The sequence below is a fragment of the Stegodyphus dumicola genome, chromosome 7 (assembly GCF_044657685.1).
Source record: "Stegodyphus dumicola isolate Sdum_Otavi_A_Nest chromosome 7, ASM4465768v1".
Classification (NCBI taxonomy): Eukaryota; Metazoa; Arthropoda; class Arachnida; order Araneae; family Eresidae; genus Stegodyphus; species Stegodyphus dumicola.
The window spans coordinates 14,141,014-14,162,836 of NC_140774.1; the positions used below are offsets into that span (position 1 = coordinate 14,141,014).

General features: G+C 34.3%; 2 protein-coding genes across 2 annotated transcripts in view; one reads left to right on the forward strand and one right to left on the reverse strand.

Moving 5' to 3' along the window:
• Positions 1–21,823, reverse strand: part of LOC118192183 (acetoacetyl-CoA synthetase-like) — a 101,531-nt gene that overhangs the window by 17,536 nt on the left and 62,172 nt on the right. Inside the window, exon 11 of the mRNA XM_035363088.2 lies at positions 4,682–4,874. Within this exon, the coding sequence (XP_035218979.1) occupies positions 4,682–4,874 (193 nt within the window). The remainder of the gene's footprint in view (positions 1–4,681; positions 4,875–21,823) is intronic.
• Positions 19,433–21,823, forward strand: part of LOC118181549 (acetoacetyl-CoA synthetase-like) — a 162,134-nt gene continuing 159,743 nt past the window's right edge. The window contains exon 1 of the mRNA XM_085819898.1: positions 19,433–19,552. Coding sequence (XP_085676024.1) covers positions 19,534–19,552 — 19 coding nt within the window. The 5' untranslated portion in view covers positions 19,433–19,533. The remainder of the gene's footprint in view (positions 19,553–21,823) is intronic.

Consider the following 21,823-nt stretch of genomic DNA (forward strand, 5'->3'; position numbering starts at 1 on the left):
GAGACATTTTGAGTTGAATCACTATAAATGGCATATAACTTTTCAAATTGTTGCTACCAAATATTATGGCCCTGTATTATATTGAAAGAAATTAAATAATTAAATAATGTACATTATTTAATCTACGTAGAACCTGTCTGAATATATGCATGTTTCGCACACTGTGAAGAAAATTTTTACCTAGAGCCATCCAGTTCATATTTTGTAAAACGTTAACGAATTCCCCCATAGGATTTTAAGTGTATGTTTTGCTTCTTTTTTAAATGGGTTCTCCCATGTATATTGATTGCACTTTTCCGTAGAAATTTCAGCATGCAGGGATCCTTTTCGATATGCAAATTCGTTTTTATTCGTTGAAAACAAGCTATTCGGCCAACGGACAGGAAGGCAGATTTTTCGGTGCGCAAAACTGAAAGTTAATTTTTGATCCTACTGTGCAAAAAGACGCTGACGTTGGTGCACCAAATGATTAATTAACTATCCTTCTAAGAGTTTCAAATGTAAACAAATGTCAGCCCAGTTAAGCTCAGCGCCACTTAAAAGATTTAAACTGTTGATAATTCTACAACTATTGCATGCAGGTTAAACAACCCATTGAAATCTTAACCGGGACATGAGAACAATATAATTCAATCACTTTTAAAGCAAAACATGCACAATTTACCGACTTGTAAGAGTAAAACCTCAGCTCAACAAGCCGGCTAACAGAGTATACGTATATATATTTGGGTGCGGAGGATCGCAACCAAAAAAGAAAACGCCCAACCTACATATTGTAGAGGTCCCATGTACAGAATTTCAGTTTTCTGTGGCTTCTCGACTTTTAGTTATGCGATATGCATACATATTTAAGTATGTGCAACAGACGTCACGAAAAGATTTCTGTTCAGTCCATTTTAAACCCATTTTACAATCCGTTTTGGGAAAAAGAATCCTTTATCGTGTCCATAGATAGAGGTGTCATGCAAAAACATCGTTCAGACGTATTCGACAATGGTGAAAACGTATATTTTTGTTGAAATAGGATACGCGAAATCTTTCGCAATTACAATAGTTCCTTTGCTTCGTACAAGAACGTTGTAGAGTCATTAGGTTTTTTTGGAAGCAGGAGATGTGAAAAATGAGCAATGCCTTCACCGGGATTCGAGCCACGTACCTCTCGAATTCGCGTCGAGTGTGCTGAATAATACACTACGAACGCCTCTTAAGAAGATGGGAGAAATACCCTATATACCCCCTTTTAAACGGCGACTGGGCATTAGGGGACCCAATCGCCAAATCTCGGTGGTGGAGAATCATCATTTACCACCTTTTAGTTCGGGAACCACTGTAGAGACATTAGGTTATTTCGAAGCAGGACAGATGACAAATGAGCAATGATATCGCCGGGACTGGAATAAGCGTCGAGTGTGCTGACTACTACACTACGAAGGCATGCTAAGAAATCGGGAGAAATAACTTATAATGTAAAAAGGAAAAAATACATGAGCAAATACGGTAGAGAGAATACTTTATGCAAACAAAGCTTATTATAACCATCAGTTATGGTGCAGTCAGCTTAAAGAAAATTAATAATCTCATGTACCATATTTTAATTTACAAACCAAGATCGGGCATTCTTAGAAATAATTTCTAAGAGATAAACGAGAGGGGCTGATAATATGCCCTCTTGAGTTTTGAAGTAAGCCAGGTGGTGAACGCTAGACAAGCGTTCTTCAAAGAGATAAAAGCGTTATTTTAGCCAAGGATTGATAAGTGAAAAATGATAAGCGAATTTCTAAAATGATAAGTTAAAACAAATTATTCTTTTTTAGATTACACTCATGATCATCAACGGCTAAGAGGATAAGATTGACAGGTAATTTCACATGGATTCCAGGTGTATGTTTTGCTCCTTTTTTAAATGGGTTTTCCCATGTATATCGCTTTGCCTCAGAAATTTCAGTGTGAGGGTATCGTTTTCCATATGCAAATTCGTTTTCAGTGCTTCCCATTAATCGATTCACGTGCGAATTTCCGTCTACAGTACCATTTCTAAAGTTTCTTAGCATCGAGAAATATATGCTGGGCTAACCGTAACCCATACGTATTGGGTTGTAGGAAAAGTAATTTCGTTTTTTTTAATGAAAATTAAAGAAGATTTTCTTATAATGAATAAATATTTTATTGAATTATATATCGTTCATTCTCGTCTTTTATCCACCCAATCTTTAACTAAAGGTATTGGACCATTGCTACCAGATAGTAACTTTTGCCATCTTTCTGGCAGTAGCATAACCCCACGCTCATAAAATGTTTTTCTTTGACGGCAGAAAACTTATCCAGGTGATTTTTGACCTCCTTATTTGAAGTAAAATTTTTATCATCTAAAAATTAGGTAGAGACCGGAACAATAATAATCAGGAGGTGCCAGATGTGAAAAATACGGTGGGTGTGGCAGCATAAGACTCGGTGGCGTAGTGGCTAGCACATTTCATAGCAGCACAACAGGTCCGGAATTCGAATTCCGAGCTGGGCAAGGTCGACTCAGCCTTTCATTCTTTGATTTCCTTCACTTGGGTGGATAAAATGAGTACCAAGTTCGCTTGAGGACTAAACACTGGGGGTCCTGCGACAAGAGGACCACTTGTTTAGGGCATATGCTTACGCACCCCAGGGCCCACCTTCAAGAAAGCAGATTTCGGGGCACTGATGGCCCACTAGCGCTGCTTGCCCTTTAGGGCTGTTGCGCCACTGAGTTTAGTTTAGTTTTAGTGGCATCATACCTCAAATCTGCGAAAGCTTTTGGTGAGTTACCAAACTTGGGTGAGCTCTGGCATTATTTTGGTGGAATTCTACACCTTTCCTATTGATTAATTTGGACCTCTTCCGCTTAAATGAGTCATGCCATTTGTCCCCCCGATGACAGTACACTTCAGAATTGATCTTTGTGTTGTCTGGTAGAAGCTAAAAAAACGATTCATTTGAAATCCCACCAAACGAGTAGCATCATCCTTTTTTGACGAATATCGGCTTTCGAAGTGCATTGAGCCAGTTAATCGTTTTTGCTCCATGACGTATTGCATTTAGCATTGTTGCAGACAACCCACTTCTCGTCCCTAGTGATGATATGCTTCAAAAATGGATAATTTTCTTGACGTTTGAGAATCAAATCACAAACGTCAATGCGAAGGCATAAATTTCTTTTCATGAGAATATGAGGAGTGCATATGTCGAGATTTGAGATTAAACCTAGGCGTTTCAAATGATCATGAACGATCGAATTCGATAAATTTAATCTCTCAGCCATCTCACGAATTTTTAGTCGCAGGTTTGCATCAATTAATGCCTTTATTGTGTCTTTATCAGCTTTAACTGGCCTTCCAGAACGTGGTGCATCTTCAAGATCAAAATTGCCAGATCGAAATTTTGCAAACCGGTTTTTGACACTGACATTCTGTCAATATATCTCCGTGAACATCGAGGAATCGATTAATCGTTGTATTTATCCTATTACGATGCTATATATACTCGAATCTAATACCTCAAGTTATAGCAGCATATGATTAATATGAATAAATGATATCAAATTTGACAAATTGAATAGAGCAAACAATTGCGACATATTATTCATTAATGAACTGTAATCATCTGCATATTAAACAACTGCATTTAAAGTATAAAATACAGAGTTTGCAATCTTGTTAATTTATAATTGTGATATATAGGGTGTCCACTAAGTCTCTGAACAACTTTATCCTTTTACTGTGGGACCCTGTAAAGCTTCGCTCAGAAACGGTTTTGTCGTCATAAAGCTTTGTGGTTTAAGGTATGAAAGTCATTAAATCCATTCACACCTGTTTAGCAAGGGTTTAAGCCACAGCCAATTAGAGAAGGGGAAGTTGCACATGTGTAACTGAACGAAAGCAGAACGTTCAGTGTGTAGCTGAACGAAACCGTGAATCGATGTTTGCTTCGCTGTGATTAGTCAACTCTTATGCCAAATGGCATAAAGTTGAAAAGTTAGTTAGGCAAAATCTTAACCAATTTTTTTAATGTAGTAAGTCCTGGTTACCTCGCAACGAAGCTCGGCATAGACCATTTATGATATTAAAACACATTGTTAGCCAAGCTTAAGAGCTAGTGCTGTCAATTTTTGTGGCGTTACTGTAGCTATATCTGTTTTTGTGGCGTTACTGTAGCTATATATTTGTGGCGTTACTAAGTTTTCCCCCAAGAACTTCTTTTGGTTTAATATATAAATAATGGGAGGATCTGGAGCTCCTAAAATGATTACTTCGATGCATGACTAAATTTTAGGACCATTTTTCTCCTGTGAATAAAAAATAAGAGCCAGAGTTTACCTGGATATGTTGATTTAATTACATTTTCCCACAGTAGGAGGACCGTCAGCGGTCGTTTTGTCGCATGGCGAGGTTATGCACCTTGTGCCATTTGTCTTAAAACCTTTCAAACAAGCCTTGCTTGTGAAAGTGTGAGCACTGCCAAAGGATATAATTTGTTCCATTCCCAAACAGTAAAAGCTATTAAAGTTAATCATGCACCTTGTGAACACCTTATACTGGTAATTTTAGTTGCAGTTCTGTCAAAACTACCACAACAGAGAAATATAAATGTCGTATATATTTATAGAAAATAAAATTCTCAAATTTGATCTGAGCGAAGAGTAACATTAACTTACTTGGCACAACCTGAAGTTTTTCCAATTTGTCAAGGACGCTGGGTACTATATAAGTGATGGAGACTTTATACTTGGCAATAATATCCCATATATTTGCTCCATTCCATTTGAAGTAGCAGCTACCACAGTACAGAACTATCTTGATTCCCATTCCCAAAGAAGGAATAAGACCATCCCATAGACTCCATCCCACCTGAAGTATATTTAAAAAGACATAAAAATACCAGCATAATACATGTAAATATAATTGTAAAATGTGCCTTTTTATCACAGCCTCGATGACGTGTTTTGAATGATAGGTATTTATTAAGTTACATCGTATTTACAGACAATTTAAACATTTGGTAACCTTCCTATACTGCCAGACAAATTCTTGACCAGATTTTAGCTTAGAATACAGTAACACAAAGCAATTACAACACTCTGTATTATTCAGTAATGAGGAATGTTTTTGTATGTTCCTAACAATGTGTAACACCTAGACCACAAATTTTGAAAACAGGTGGTTCCTCACCTGAATTAATACAACTCGAAATTCGAATTTTGAATTTTGAATTTCCTTATACTTATATTACGTTTTGTGCGCACCTAATGAAATGTTGGTTAACGAATTTGGCGATTTAAAAGCAATATATTGACACTACCCGAAATAAATTATTTTTACATTCCACGCACCATTGTGTTGCCATTCAGCAAACCTTAACATAGTTAATGTTTCTTTAAAATTTAATATATGTGTTACTAATCGAAATACTAAGCTATTTAAAAGCAATAAACGAAATTCTTAATATCCATCGTTTTTAATTGCTAGCAGGCCTCGTGAAATGACGTTAGATGAACTCAGTAACATCTTTATGCTATTTAATATACATATACATAAATTATTAATATTAATGCCTATTATTAATGCAGTTGAAAATTTCAAAATAAGTAATGTCAATTGCTATGAGAATCTATACACTTCTGTACCACTTCAAGAAATTTATAGAAGCCGTTTAGAACTTACAGAATGTTTTCCAGACATGCTTATTTTTAGATCTTAATAGCTGGAAAAACTCTCTCAATCACGCGTTCCTTCATAATTATGTTAAATTTTAAGATACTTTATTTCTACAAGTAAGAGGTATCCCAATGGGGGCGAATTACTCATCGCAGCTGTGTAATCTATATTAATTTTCTAAGGAATTCAAATTTCTTTGTTCACTACCAAATAATGATTTACAAAAATTTTCCTTCACATACAGATATGTTGATAATATTATACCATTTAAGAATTGTAGTCTTATTGGAAAGAGCAGTATTTGCCCTGAATAGCTGAAATTAAACTAGACCAACTCAGATCAATAAGAGGTAAATTATCTAAATTTATCCATTGTTAATCTAAAGCTTTAGGACAAAAGAAGAGATTTAAATTTACTACTACAAAATTTACTAACTGGTTTTCTAATCTTTCACAAAAGGTTTTAAGTAACACTATTAATAATCAACTAAAAACGGTTTATGCTTTACCAGATTCTAACGGTCGTTTGTGTTTTACCAGAGGTTCAAGATGCACGTAATTATATAGTTGCGTTCTGCAGGTTCGGGTATTTGGAGTATTGATGAGAACACTTGATGAAGAATCAAAACACAATTTATTCGTCAGTATTACATATGAGAGTTCAAAAAGTGCGTTATAGTCGACGAAAAACTACGATAAACCCTCAGGCTATCGGGCTATAACGGTGAAGATAGTTTCGCGGAAAAGTAACTACCGCTGCCGACTCGAAACTCAAAGCACGGCTACTAAACTCAACACACTTAAGATACTCTTCAAGAAAAACTGCTACTCCGCGTACCGGCAAGGTATTTCTAGTTTTTGAGAACAATCTCGGGAAGACTGGAGTAGAGTCTCCGTTCTGCGGGGCTTATGCTTCACGCATGCCCAGTGATATGCTTCGCTAGCGTAATAGGCTGGCATCCGCTATACACTATTGGCGATGTATCATAAGATTGGCGAGTAAAGAAATGTTGTTTCACTAAATATTGTCACGCTACGAAGTTAATCCTGACTTACCAGTTTACTTGTGTCTTATATTTCGTGTGATTATTACGGAAGAAATTTATTATGTTTGGAATGTTTGAAGTCCTATTCATTTCGACGAAAGCTACAGGCGCATATTATTAAGTGCCATCCTTCGAAATTAGAGGAATTAGCTCCTACATTAAAAACTGCTCGCAAAGTTACATGTGATGATTGTGAGGAAGTTTTTTCAAAACAAAACCTGCTTCGTGCACATGAACGCACAGAACATGGTAAAAATGATGTACCTGAAAAAATAAGTTTTTTATTTGAAAATAATGGAAATATTATTATCAATGTAAGCCTACAAGAATTTACAATCTTTTTGATTGATGTCTATCTTATACTGAGCTATGGGAACACAGTTTTGGTGAGGTAGAATCTTTTATTTGAATAGACAACAGTAAATTAAAATGGTCTGAAATTGAAGATTCAAATCAAAAAATTAATTAAACTGTCACAAGTTATACAATAAATATGCATGAAGTTTTTGATGAAATAAATGGATAAAAAATGTCAATCATTTCAACGAAAAACCCATTTCATTGCACAGTGCCATTTAAATGATAGAATACATTTTCAAGCAGGCGAGACACACAAGCAGCAATGAAAATAATATTGTCAATTATATTGTCATAAAAAAATGGTTTGAAGAGGTAAACTGGCTGAATCGACAGTAAAAGCTTTACTAAGCTGCAAAATTAATAGTCAACTAAATTGCAGTGAATTTTTCAATATTGTTCAAAATAATAAAGAATTTTTAAACAAAGTTCACACTAATGTGAACACTAGACACTAATGATAAATGCTAACGAATAATATATTGAATTACTAAAAATTTATTTTAACTCATTGTTGTTTTTTGTTAATAACTTCTTTATTTAGCCTTTTCAATCCTTCTTTATTTTCCTTGTAATGTTGCGCGCTTCCAACCTGCACGCAACAATAGTGGTGACTGCTGAGAACTGGAAAGTAGACAAAGTCTTGAGAAGGGCTTAAATCCCTTTTAATTCAACTTTAGAAATTACAAATGCGTGCTCTTGACGCTCACAAACTACGCCGACCCGGTGATAAAATAAAAATAAGAAACTAAAAAAAAAAAAAAAAAAAAGAATAGTAACAAGTGACTAACTACGAGGCTCTCTAAACGTAACTAACCTCACCGCGTTCTAAAATACCGCTGATAATTCAGAAAACTTCTGTTCAAAGATTCAACAATCTGCCGAGACAAGCACAAAGGCCGAAACGCGTGGTTCTTCAATTTCTAACTAGCCACCTCCACGCTCGCGAAGCAAGAAAGCACACTTTCGAACTCGTTTCCCTTCTATTTAACTCAGATTACTTCCGATGACAATTTGAATCCTTGCGCGTTCTACTAAAATTTACATACTCTGGCATTGGCAATTCCAGGGGAAAGTAAGGCTTGACAGGAAAGATAGTTTAAACTTAAAATAAATGTTAGTTAAAATAAATATAAACCCTACATTTGCCGCTGCCAGAATTAGGTAAACTTGGAAGCAGGTCCTAGAAACGACCTCTTGAAAAGTTTCCACAATTCTGAACTAAATTTTAAGAGCCTCGTTTACATAAAAAAAAAAAAAAAAAAAAAAAAAAAAAACTGTTTTTTCACAAAAGGTAGAATAAATTTCTGTAGATACTGATTTAACTCTCTCTTCTTCTTACAGCAACTTTTCCTGGACTTCAGCAATCAATCTGTTCTCTTCCTTCCAATTTTCGGCCATTTCAGTTCGACAAGTGTTCGGGCGCCAATGTAATGTTGCGCGCTTCCAACCTGCACGCAACAATAGTGGTGACTGCTATGAACTGGAAAGTATACAAAGTCTTGAGAAGGGCTTAAATCCCTTTTTATTCAACTTTAGAAATTACAAATGCGTGCTCTTGACGCTCACAAACTACGCCGACCCGGCGGTAAAATAAAAATAAGAAACTAAAAAAAAAAAAAAAAAAAGAATAGTAACAAGTGACTAACTACGAGGCTTTCTAAACGTAACTAACCTCACCGCGTTCTAAAATACCGCTGATAATTCAGCAAACTTCTGAATATTACGTTGAAAGATTCAACAATCTGCCGAGACAAGCACACAGGCCGAAACGCGTGGTTCTTCAATTTCTAACTAGCCACCTGCACGCTCGTGAAGCAAGAAAGCACACTTTCGAACTCCTTTCCCTTCTATTTAACTCAGATTACTTCCGATGACAATTTGAATCCTTGCGCGTTCTACTAAAATTTACATACTCTGGCACTAGCAATTCCAGGGGAAAGTAAGGCTTAACAGGAAAGATAGTTTAAACTTAAAATAAATGTTAGTTAAAATAAATATAAACCCTATATCCTTTTTTCTTAGTAGTTGCTTTTCAGGTTTTATTTTCTGTGTGAGTTTTCTCTTAAAATTCTTCCAGTTTGAGCAAAAAAATATGGTAAGCCTAGTCATTAGAGGATCGATTACGAATAATGGTCTTTTGGATTACTAATAGGTAAGATAATGTAATCAACAACAAGAAAATATAGACATGGATTATAGAAAGATGTGCATAGTATAATATATATATTTGATATAGATATATAAGAAAATATTGATAGATATATAAATAGATATAAAACTGTATCAGAAAAAAATTGTAAAATGAGTTTAAATCAATTGATTATAGCAAAGCACTCAACAATTATTTGGATGAGAGATGGCTTTGGAAAATATGAATTCAAATAAATTTTATAACAGCAAATATAGGATGGAATATCAAACAAAAATACATTAGGAAATAAATATAAAATACGGTTAAGTAAATTGATTATTAACAGTTACAGTAACCTACAGTATTAACATCAACACAATAGCTACAGTATTAACAACAACACAATAGCTACAGTATTAACATCAACACGTGAACAAAGAACAATGTCTATTTTGAAGAAAGAATAGCATCTGTTTTGAAGAAAGAATGTCTGTTTTCGCATAAGCTTTTAAGTTCCGAGTAAATAAATTCCGCATTTCTGGGTTTATCTGAATAACAAATCAGTAATTCTTAATGCAAACAATACTGAATAATCTTTTTATACTGCAAATGCTTCTAAACATTTATTTTTTGTATACGGAAATAAGAACACACACACAATTCACAGCTATTAATAATGCGTGCCTGAAGCCTACATTCGTCGCTAATCGACGAAGGTTGCCGTGCTGAAAAAAATGTGTATTGCGCGTGCCTGAAGCTCCGCAGAACGGAGACGCTACTGAAAAACGTAGGAATTCTTTTTGCAGTGACCTCGCTCTGTCTATGGCATATCGCCGATTTTGTCGCCAAATGGGCGATTTCGCGCCAAGTATGGCAAATCTGCCTTTCCTTGCACTTTCTAAAGCTATCTTAACACAGCTGGGAATTTATCATATCGTAACAATATGATATTGTAATATTGTACCATTTGCAATACAATATTTATGTTTCATTCATTTATCGGCAGAACTGATTCAAATGCTTTTCAATTAATAAAAGGGATTTTATGTATTATTACTCATATACCTTATTAGGTTCAGTTTCACCAAGCTCAAATTTATAACCGTGTATAGAACCGTAAGTGCATTGTGTTTTGGGCTCGTGGCCCAGTGAATGATCCCACCAAGAGAAACATTATTATAAACAAGTAATAGGCAAAGCATTTAACTTATTAACTTCTGTTTATTTTAGACTTTAGATTCTAGATTGACTACTTTTATTACAAACTGAAAAAAACATATAGTTAGAAGTCATATCATCACAGAAGAAGGTAAGGGTACCCAAAATCTATTACACTCTCTTTACACATAAAGTCAGTTACAATTATCAATCTTCAATTCATTCTAATTAAAACAAAATTAAAACTTCTTAAGTTTACTCTTCTGATTTAATACTATTATCAAACCATGCTAAAGTTAAATTATATTTTAACAATACTGAAACCAGGAAAGTCAGCGAAGTCTTTTTTATTGTTCATTAAAACAAAATTTTTATCCGTTAAGGGGACAAAACGTAAGCTGGAAAAATTACATAAGACAGTTTAAATGAACTTATCCTTGATGACCCACTTGCCGATGACGACCGGTCCTAGAAAGACGACTGGACCCACAAGAAGACCTAGGCAGAAATTGGCTAAACGGTGAGAACGAGGCTGGCTCCTAGGGAAAATTCGAATGCGACCTTGAAATGACGACGCAATTGGACGAGACGTTCTCACTCCGGAAAAATGTTAGGTGAAATCGGTGGAACAGTCATGCTGAAGGAAACTTCCGTAAAGTACGACAGCCCGATGTGCACGAGGAAGGCATAGAAATTTTCCCTAATAACGTAAGGAAAAGTTCTAAAAACATTCCAACACTGATTTTACATTCCAAAAGAGGATGCGTTCAGATTACTGGCGAAGTGTAAGTGCATCATGTCCACAGCCCTTTTGCGGCTCTTACCAGCCAGATATTCTCGTCATACGAAGATTGAGAAATTCACGACAGCTTCATATAAAGTCGTAACAGAATATTGGATGGTTGAAGAACACACTAAGTTTAATGCATTCATACTGTCATTGGATCCGAGCAGTTAAAATTTCATCTCTGGTATTGTTAAGAAACCAAGAGTGTAACTGTCATCTCCGCACAAAAGTTGCATGCCACCCGTTCGGTACCAGGGCTGCATATCAAATTGAAACTTCCCGAACTTCCAATGGTAAGAACGGTCAGGGAGCATAACTTAGATGCAACTTACAGTAAAGACAGCCGAAGTAATCATCTCGAACGCATGAATCCTCCGCGCGATCACAAAAACAAGCAGGATACCAGAAGTCCAGAATTTCGCACCCCCTAAACACGACTAAAACCACTATTCTGCCAAAACTGCGGCCAGAAAAACTAGTAGCCAACAGTGGACAATAACTGGTCAGTATGTAGTGACCCTGACATCGTCTCGTTGACGGCTAGAACATTGTATGAACCTACAAAGTGACTTTGTGTAGCCTATCTGTTTCGTCTATATTACTTCTTTATTTTGTATACACATTTATATTAATATCATAACCATTTCTCAAACCAACTGTAGTGCCACTTTCATTTGAACGACCCTTATATTATTATTTAGTGCCTCGGATAATTTTAAATTTACAGAAAGGGAGTAAATCTGCCCGGGAAAGGTGTATTATCATTAAAAGACTTCACCGCCTTTTGACAACGCAAGAGTCTGAAGTTAACAATACATTTTTTTTCAATCATTTCTACCGCCGTATTTTAATTTATATAACGTGACAAAAATTTTTTGACTTCATTTTCAGTTTTAATATTATAAAAAAAAATTCAATTTTAAACAAATTTAAGTTGACTCCATTTATAATTTACAATGCTATTAATTTTTTATTTAATAATTACCGTAATTAATAACGTATAATTTTTTTCTTCCGTGCTTTCTTTTACTTATTTAGTTTTAATTTTCACTTAATCAGTATATACATACACATATATACATATATACGCATATTGTTATGTGAATCAAGGTTTTTTTACCCTCTCGCTAAGCTATTTCAAAAGCAAATTTACAAAAATTTTAAAATGCAGCATATCGGTATATGTTTACATTTTCCTCTTTTCTCATTTTATCATATGAGTTTTCAGTTTACTTGCTAAGATGGTTTACAAAACGCTTTTTTGTCTTTTTAATATTTAAAGTTTTGTGTATTTACTTTCAGAAAGATTTTTTTCACTTTTAGATTTCACTCTCTTGGTACGTACGCCGCATAAATTTCGATTCGACTGCAAAATCATAAAATATATAAAAACAGCATGTCTTTAGAATTTCCGGTAGACAGCCTAGCGCGCTGGAGATTAAAAAAAATATATTTTGTACAATGTTTTCACAGCTTATCTTCATATCGTTGAGTTTGCCAATCAAAAATTCGTTGAAGGTTTAAAAATATAAAATAATTAATGAGACAAATTCGATTTTGAATATTCGGGCAACCAAGTGTCCATGTTAGGCTGCAGGACTACGTCATTCAAAATTTGAGTGCTGTACGAACCGTTGTTTTTCCACAGTGCGAGAAATATACCTACATTCATTCAGATTCTTCATTATTTAATTTATTTCAATGTAATGCAGGGCGTTAATATTTGGTGACAACAATTTGAAAAATGATACAATGCATATAGGTGTGTCGACGCAAAATGCTATTTCGAGACTAATATCCCATTCGGGTCTAACGAAACTTTTGGTCTGAAACTTTAAGTTGGTGAAGGCAGTTTTGCTGTTTGTTTTGTAAAAGATCGTTTTTGATGCAACTGAAACAAATTGAAACTGAAACAAGTTGAAAATTTACATTTAGGAGGTTTTTAAGTTAATAATATTAAACTGGAAACAATAAATATAATTCCGGCTAGGGCAATTACGCCCAAATAATAAATATAAAAATTACACTATGGCAGAGAGTTACAGGATAATCTAACAAGTCAAGTAGGATTATAGTGGTCATTGGGTAAACTATATAAATAAGAATAATCTGTAAAGATACGATAGGATAAAGCCACTAAAAGCAAAGTAAGGAAACACGGAAACAATTACAAAAGTTTGTTTTGCCTAAGTTATCTTCCACAAACACCTGGTTGAAATTCCATCTATCATTTAACTCAGCCGCATCAAAAGAGCGATACGAATAAAAATGACTGTGATGTAGTGTGATGTAGACACTAATGCCGGCTAGCTTTAAAAGGATTTATTAACAGAGCACACAGGAACGGTTACAAACAAAAGAAATATACATAAAAAATGAAACATATACCAAATGGAACATCAAACATTGAGAATAACATAACATAGTAAGCTTTCATCATGGCGGCTGGAGGTCGACTGACGTTTTTTCATATCGCCACGAGATGGCGTTTAAATAAAATAGTTCGGTTACAGTTCATGACATGAATAAAATAGTTCAATTACACTTAAATAGGTCTGTTACATCCTCCCCCTCTGACTTCGTAGACGTCTCGGCAAGAAGTCAGGAACTGACCTTTGTCTACTTTGCGCAGCGGGCGGAGAATCAGATGAATGGGCTCCAGTTTGACAAGCAGGAAATTTAGCGTCACCAGCACCTTGTGCAACAGGTGCAGATTCGGGTGGTATTACACGTTTCGGGCGTCCTCTTTTCTTTAAGGGAACCACTGGAGTTACACGAGCTGTGTTTTGAAACTTATTTCGATCTTGATATGGATTCAAGGCTGAAACATGATACTTGCCGAGAATTTTGTCTGGTTCATGAGGATCGGCAATATCATAAGTGGTGGGAGATCTTGTAGTCACTATCACATAAGGACCATCTCTCTTCGGCATGAATTTAGTAGTTTTCTTCAGTAGACCTTTGCTGATTGGGTGGAGGGTGACCCAAACTTTATCTCCAGGAACGAATTTCGGTGTTTCTCTTCGTTTTCTGTCAGCATAACGTTTCTGTTTATCTTGATGCAATTCGACTCTTTCTCGTACCTGTTGTACATTTCTTGCAAAACGTTTCAAATATGGAGTAATTTCGGGAACAAAATTATCGTTCTCAATTACGGCTTTTATATCATGCTTTACATCATCTAAGGTTCGTAACTCTCGTGCAAATTGAAGAAAAGAAGCAGAATGTCCAGTTGAATCACATTTGGCTGTATTCAAAGCAAACCTTATTAATGGCAGTTTATCCTTCCATGACTGATGGTCGTTACCAACAAGTATTGCTAAACGTGGTTTCAGATCTCTATTCTTCCTTTCAACTGGGTTAGATTGTGGGTGATAGACAGGAGTAAGACTTTGATCAATGTTCAAGATATAGCATAGTTGTTGCATAACAGCACTAGTAAACTGGGTACCATTATCACTTATTATTTTCCTGGGTAACCCAAATCGAAGGGCAACTTCCTCCAAAAGAATAGTGGCACATTCTCTGGCCGTGGCTTCCTTTAAAGCAAATAGTTCTGTCCACTTCGTAGCACAGTCCTGCACAATAAAAATCCATTTTTCACCAGACGGTGTTTCAGGAAGGGGACCGAAAAGATCAATTGACAAGGTTTCAAAACGTTGAGCATAGACTGGAGTTTGAAGTAAACCAGATGGCTTTTGATTAGTGGCTTCTCCCCCTACTTTGAAGACAGTGTGATATTTGTTAAGCAATGCATCAGTTGCAAGCCGTTGGGCTGTAGTTAATTGCTGTCCTTCATTTTCTCGTAGTCGGCAGTTGTTTACAACAACTGGGGTTTCTTCCAGTACTTGGGATTGATGAGGTTTCACGAAGCTATATTTTCTTCGAGGTTCATCAGAAAAGTTCCACTTATTTTCAGCAAAATTTAAAACAATTTTAGCTTTTTGAAGAAAGTCAGTTCCTAACAGAGTCGAGTTATTTTTGGCATCAGGCAACACAAGGAGCGGAGTTTTGAACTCTCTGCCTTCGAGAAGAATGATTTGTTCGGTGCGAAGTACCTCTTTTTCAGATACCAAACCATCAGCGAAAGACACCTGTAGTGTTGTCTTTTCAAATACTGCATCTTGTTTTTGCAGAATATGATAGAGGGATTCACTTGCAATTGAGTGACTAGCACCAGTGTCGGCGAAAGCTGTACCGGAAACACCACCAATACTAATTGGAAATACAGCAGTCCGAGTGGAAGATAAACAGGATCGGATTTGGATAGTGCTAAAATTTGATGAATTTGAAGTCTTTGGGGGGTTACAGTCTGGACATTTAGACTTGATAAAACCAGTTTTTCCGCACCCATAGCATGTTAAAGGAGGTCGCTTTTCCTCTGTTTGTTGCTGAACACGATTTGAAAAGGTTTTATGAGTTCCCTGTATGTCACTTGTTCGATTTTCTACTTTGTGTTTGGATGGATTAGTCGGTTTGTAAGAATAGATTCGCCTGCCAGGAAGTTGAGTTTTATAGTTCGTATTTTTAACACGTACAGCTTCATAATCATCCAATTTCTGTACTAATTCAGATGAACTCTTTATTTTTCCCCAAGTATCAATAAAATGCTCCTTAACGTCACTACTGACTCTTCTTTTAAGCTGATCCGTCAGGACCAAGTCTTTGAGTGATTCAAAGTCTGTAACATCGAGACTATGAAGCCACTCTTCGAGATAATTGTTTAATTCGTAAGTAAAATCTTTCCATAAAGACCCAGGGTGTTTTTGGTGTGTAGTAAGTTTAATTCGAAGCAGAATAGCAGAATCTTCTTGATGTAAGAATAATCTTCTAATTTGTCTTTTGGTTCTCTTAAAATAATTTGCGAAATGTCTATAGGCAGAAGAGGTAGGAGATGAGTAATGTAATCTATTTGTTTTATATTAACTTTCTCACATTGTCTTTCAAAAATTTTCAGGTAGGTTGCAATGTCAGAAGTTCCTGTAAATTTAGGGATTAGGTGTTGAATATTTGTTCCAATAGCTGCATTTGAAGCAAAGGCGGCATAGTTAGGGTTTGAGCTAGCAGCTGCCAGGTTTAATTTTAAACGTTCCAATTCTAATAAAAGTTCTTGTTCTTTTCTTTGACGTGTCTCCAGATCGTTGCTTTCACGTTGTTTTTGTTGTCTAGTTTCGATTAAAGTTTCCAGAAGATTCCTGGTAAAAGCCTCATCATAAGTGTCAGAATTGACAATAAGATCTTTAAGATCTATTACTCGCATAGTGTCGTTTACAGTGAAACCCAGTTCTGCAGCTAGAGTTTTTAAATCCTCTTTTCGTGCTTTGGCAAGGTAAGCCATAATTATATGAGAGGTCAGGGGGAGGGAAGAGATGAAGTTGAATTTGTTGTTATTTCGATTTTATTCACAATACAGTATTTTAGAATTAATAATTATACCTTTAAGTAAAATGTATATACCCCTATTAAACAGCATGTATGAATGTAAACAATGTTACTCGTACATTTATATACCACTATTAAACAGTATTTATAAATGTAAACAATAATACTCACAAAGTTTATTATTTCGAAGTCGTAAAAATATCATAAAATGCCCTCATAAATTCAACTTGTATCAAGAAAATAACATATAATAAATTGCTCAAAAATTGTTTACTAGTTAGCAAAACATACAAAACATACATAAATGTCTTACCATAAGCTTTTATATTTAAGCTGAATTCTTCGAAATCTTAATCTTAACAAAATATTAAGCTGATTAAGCAACACACACTTAGTAACTCTTTTACTTTATTTAAATAGTCATTCGATTTTATTCATAATTATTTTCCTTCGCTTCAAGAAATATTTTTTAAGACATGCATTCATTAAAGGAAAACAATCGTATTTTCTTAAAGTATTATACTATAATCATCTTCTCAAAATGTTCGTCGAAAGATAAATCAACAAGTACAATATTTTATTTTATGTAGAATAAAACATTTAATAAGGAACAACAGCACTCAAAGGAAATAAAAATAATAAAAGATTTGACGTAAACACATCATAAATCATCGCTAGTCTAAACATTTCCGCGGGGGGAAAACATCTGCTGCTGTATGCAGAAGCGAAACTAATAAATTCTAATGAACAACGTCCATGAATATATTCAAACTTTAACATCAAAACATGTATTCAGTGAAACAATATTATTCACAAATTAATTTACTATGCGAATTAACATTTTAAAATAACAAATTACAATTCAAGAAATAACGTTTGGTTAACAGAAAGCTGTTTGCTTTCGTTTAATACTCTTATGTAGTATCAATAAATGAGATTTCAGTAAAGAATTTACATTTGCTTTAAGAAGCAGCTTATAATAAATAATCAGTTTAAAAGAACTTTAAACTCAGATTAAACGATAATGTAAACGAAACTTATCTTTTCCGTTGAAATTGTCCAGTTGATGATTCGATGTGCTAGCAGCACGGTATGACAATTTTAATTCCAGAATTGGTTTCCAGAATATTTGACCAGTAGTCCACACCTGAAAAGAAACTGAGCCGATCTCCAGCAACTAAAAGTTAAATTCGGGAGTAAGAGCTTGTTAAAGCCAAACGGAAATTCTAAACATTTTGTTGCGCTATTTTGGATTCAAATTTAGTTGGGCGCCAATGTGATGTAGCCGTTCCTCAATAGACACTAATGCCGGCTAGCTTTAAAAGGATTTATTAACAGAGCACACAGGAACGGTTACAAACAAAAGAAATATACATAAAAAATGAAACATATACCAAATGGAACATCAAACATTGAGAATAACATAACATAGTAAGCTTTCATCATGGCGGCTGGAGGTCGACTGACGTTTTTTCATATCGCCACGAGATGGCGTTTAAATAAAATAGTTCGGTTACAGTTCATGACATGAATAAAATAGTTCAATTACACTTAAATAGGTCTGTTACATGACTTGGTTAAGTACGAGCTATTAAAGATAAACAGGCACATTTTCAAAGTTGCCATAGTAACACTGATTTACTTATTTCAAAGTGACTTACGTTTTAGTTAAAGGCCAAAACCTTTTTTAAAATGACATTTCATTAAAAAAAAAAACTATTAAGAATAAAATAGTACGACCGATAAGCAGAGATAAGTAAAACTGCTTACTTGAACGTTGCAAAAATAGTCCAATATCAACATCAACTACTGTATTTACTCGCTTATCCTTTTTTCACTCCTTTTCTGTGTTACCTTACTTAATTAGTGTCATATTCCTTCCACTTAAACCGTAAAATTCAATTCAACAGCAATATCGCAAAATAATTTATTTACAATGAGCATATCTTTAAAATTTTCGGTACACAGTCTCGCTCGCTGGACACGGGAAAAAAAAAATTTTTTTTTTTCCTTCAGTGTTTCCATTGCTGGCTTTGGAATCGTTGAGTTTGTTAATCAAAAATTTGTTAAAGTAATACAAAATATGAAATCGATAATAAACAAATTCCAAATTCCAAATCTGGGCTTCCAGACGCCCATATTGAGGAGGATTACGTTATTCAAAATTTGATGAATCTAGGTACCGATGTTTTATCACAATGCGAGAAACATGCATACATTAATGCAGATTCTTCATTATTTAATTTCGTTAAATATAACACAGGGCGATAATATTTGGTGGCAGCAATTAGAAAAGTGAAACAACGCTTGTAGTGAATCAACGCAAAATGAAATTAATAGTGCTTCTGGGCAAATTGCCCCTTTGGACTAATAATTAAATGTAAGGAAAGACTTTTAAGTAATTTTCTTAATTTAATTTTAAATAGAATTTAATAGGAGTATTCCCTTTTAATTATACATTTATCTTTTTATCTATCTATCTATCTATCTATCTATCTATATATATACATAAACTAAAATTAAAGCATCTATAGTTAAAAATTAATTTTGGCCTATTACTATGTTTTTTCTTGTTGTATATAAGCATAATAACATGGAAATCATAATGAAAACATTATTCCATATACCTTGGTACTTCTCCAGAATTTCTGACTTCAGAATTTTTTAATTTTTATTTCTAGAAAGACGTGATTGAGTGGCGCAGAATACATTCGGCGGCACTGCATAAATATTAAAGATAAGGAAGTTCAATAACTGCTTAAAACTGTAAATATTAAAGATAAGAGAACTCGACAAATAAGTAAATAATAAAAAGCTTCTGTAAACAAAATTAATTTTTTTAAAAAAAAAAGATACGTCAGAAATTGACGCACTTGTTATCAAATGCATTTTCCGCTTTCCTAAGATGTGCTGAGCCGTTCTTTTTCTTTTACTCTAACAAACGATAATACGCTAGACGCTTAATTTGTTCTTTGAACCTATTTTAACATGCTCTCTGCTCTTAAAGGTAGGATTTTATTCATTTGATAGTATAATATAAGCAAAGTGTGCATTAAATTTTCAGAAGCACTATAATATATGTTAATTTTATGTAAATAATGTAGTATGAATAGCTTTAATTTACTCTTCTTCGTAATAGCAAAACAATCGTCTTCTGGTTAATCAAGACTGCTTAACTAGGTCTTGTCTAAAACTTTTATTATTTCTGTTTGCAGAATAATGGGAAAAACCGCTCTCGCAAACATTCAGTGTAAAACAAAGCAGTCTATCAAACAACACAAAATAAAAAATAAAAAAAAAAAAAAAAAAATTAAAAATTAAAAAAAAAAATTAAAAAAAAAAGCTTTGAATAACAGCAATAATAGCAGATGATGTGAAAGTATATGTAAGTTGTTTCTATACATTATAGAGCATAACTGAATTGTACATAACCCGGGGTATATAAGCATTTAAAAATGAAGCGTTTTAATTAATCATTTTATGCAAGTTCAACTCAACGACATTGTTGAAATTTCAGCTACTTTTGTTGGTTCACTAATGCGATTTTTAACTCGATGTCTCCATTTCCAATGATATTTCAATTAGTGTGTTCATGTTTAATGATGTTTAAAATCAGCGACTTCGTTTCTAATGATTAAGAAGTTGTTTGTATCCATTATGGTGCACAATTAATTGTACGTAATGCGAAATATATATTAACATTTGAAAAACAAAACTTTGTGATCTAAGCTCAATGACATTGTTCAAATTCTTCTGTAAACATTGTTAGTTCTTTGAATGCCATTTTTTAGCTCAGTGTCTTCATTTCTAATGATGTTTATTATTTTATGATGTGTTCGTTTATTTCGAATATTGATTTCATTTGTGTAACGAAATGAATGTCTTATTATACTCAAACATCGTTGTAACGAACTTCAAGTGACCAAATATTGATTTGTTATATCCGATCCGAGTAAAAAAGTATGTTATCACAAAAACTTTTAAAAACTACCTCATTAATAAAAAAAATACTCATTGAAATTGTCGCATACAATAAAAGAAATGGAAACTTAAAAAATCGTATTAAAGTTTACTATATTTACGTGTAAATGTTATGTAAATGTCAAGTTTGTTTTACGTTTTTTCTCAGCTTCAAAATGTGCTGATAATTTTACATGATAAATTATTTAGTTTGGTAAACGTCCTGTTTCACGAAATACATATCTCGCTCCAAAATACGCTTTTATAGCCCCACACTTATATAAATAACCAGTTTCGTTCTACAGCAAAATGTCGTAAATTATTCTTGTTTAGTATCTGATGCCTGGCACAATATTTAGTCAAAACACAGAGAAAGCTGGAAAGAGAATCTAAATTAACAATAACGTAAAGTGTTTTTTACCTATCTGAATGGCATAAATATGGATGACTTTAAAAATCAGTAATTCGTTAGTTAAAACTTGCAAAAATTCTTGAGAAAATTATGAGTTTTTTATTTCCTCGGGCTGAAAATAAGGCAGCCACTTTATACGAGAGATGCCTTCACTCTCTAGTTATTCATTGATGATTTTCGCTTTATGGTTGTTGTTATGTTCATATTACATGGAACAATGGTTGCCACACCCTACTCCGAAGAGAGGTTAAATTTCCATTCTCCACCCCTAATTTTGAAGAAGAGAACCCTAGAGGGGATTCGGGGGTCTCCCACCCCTTCTTCCTTCCAACCAATCCACGCGAGAGGACTTTCGGCTCACCGCATATTTAGAGTGCCGCCATGCCGCACCGACACTATACATTTACAAACATCCACATCTTCTCCGAGATTCGAACCCGGGCCCCTCGATACTAATGCCTGTCACCATAAATAGGCTCCCCAACCACGAGCACTTAACAGTCTCAAGCAACCAGGAGCCAGATTCTGGCCAAATTGGTTCCAGAATCTACAAAGTAACAGAGTTGTCCAGCAGAGACTGAAAACAATAATTGGCTACTGTACTAGCAAATACTCTTCTGAAGCTGGAAGATAGTAGTCACAAAGCCTATATAAGCTTGTTCAATATGTCAGCAACAGAGTGTGAGATAAGTATGTTCAATATGTAGTTTTGTATTTATGCTGTGCCAGGTTCTCATACATAAAGTTCGTACTGTATCTGAATGCTGTTATGTATTTGTACATATTTATATCTTTTATTTATGGTACCTAATTTATACTAAGGATCACGCGTACTTCAATGGCATTCTTCTTGTAAACTTTAACTATCATGATAACGTATATGTATGGGTGTATATATCAATATGA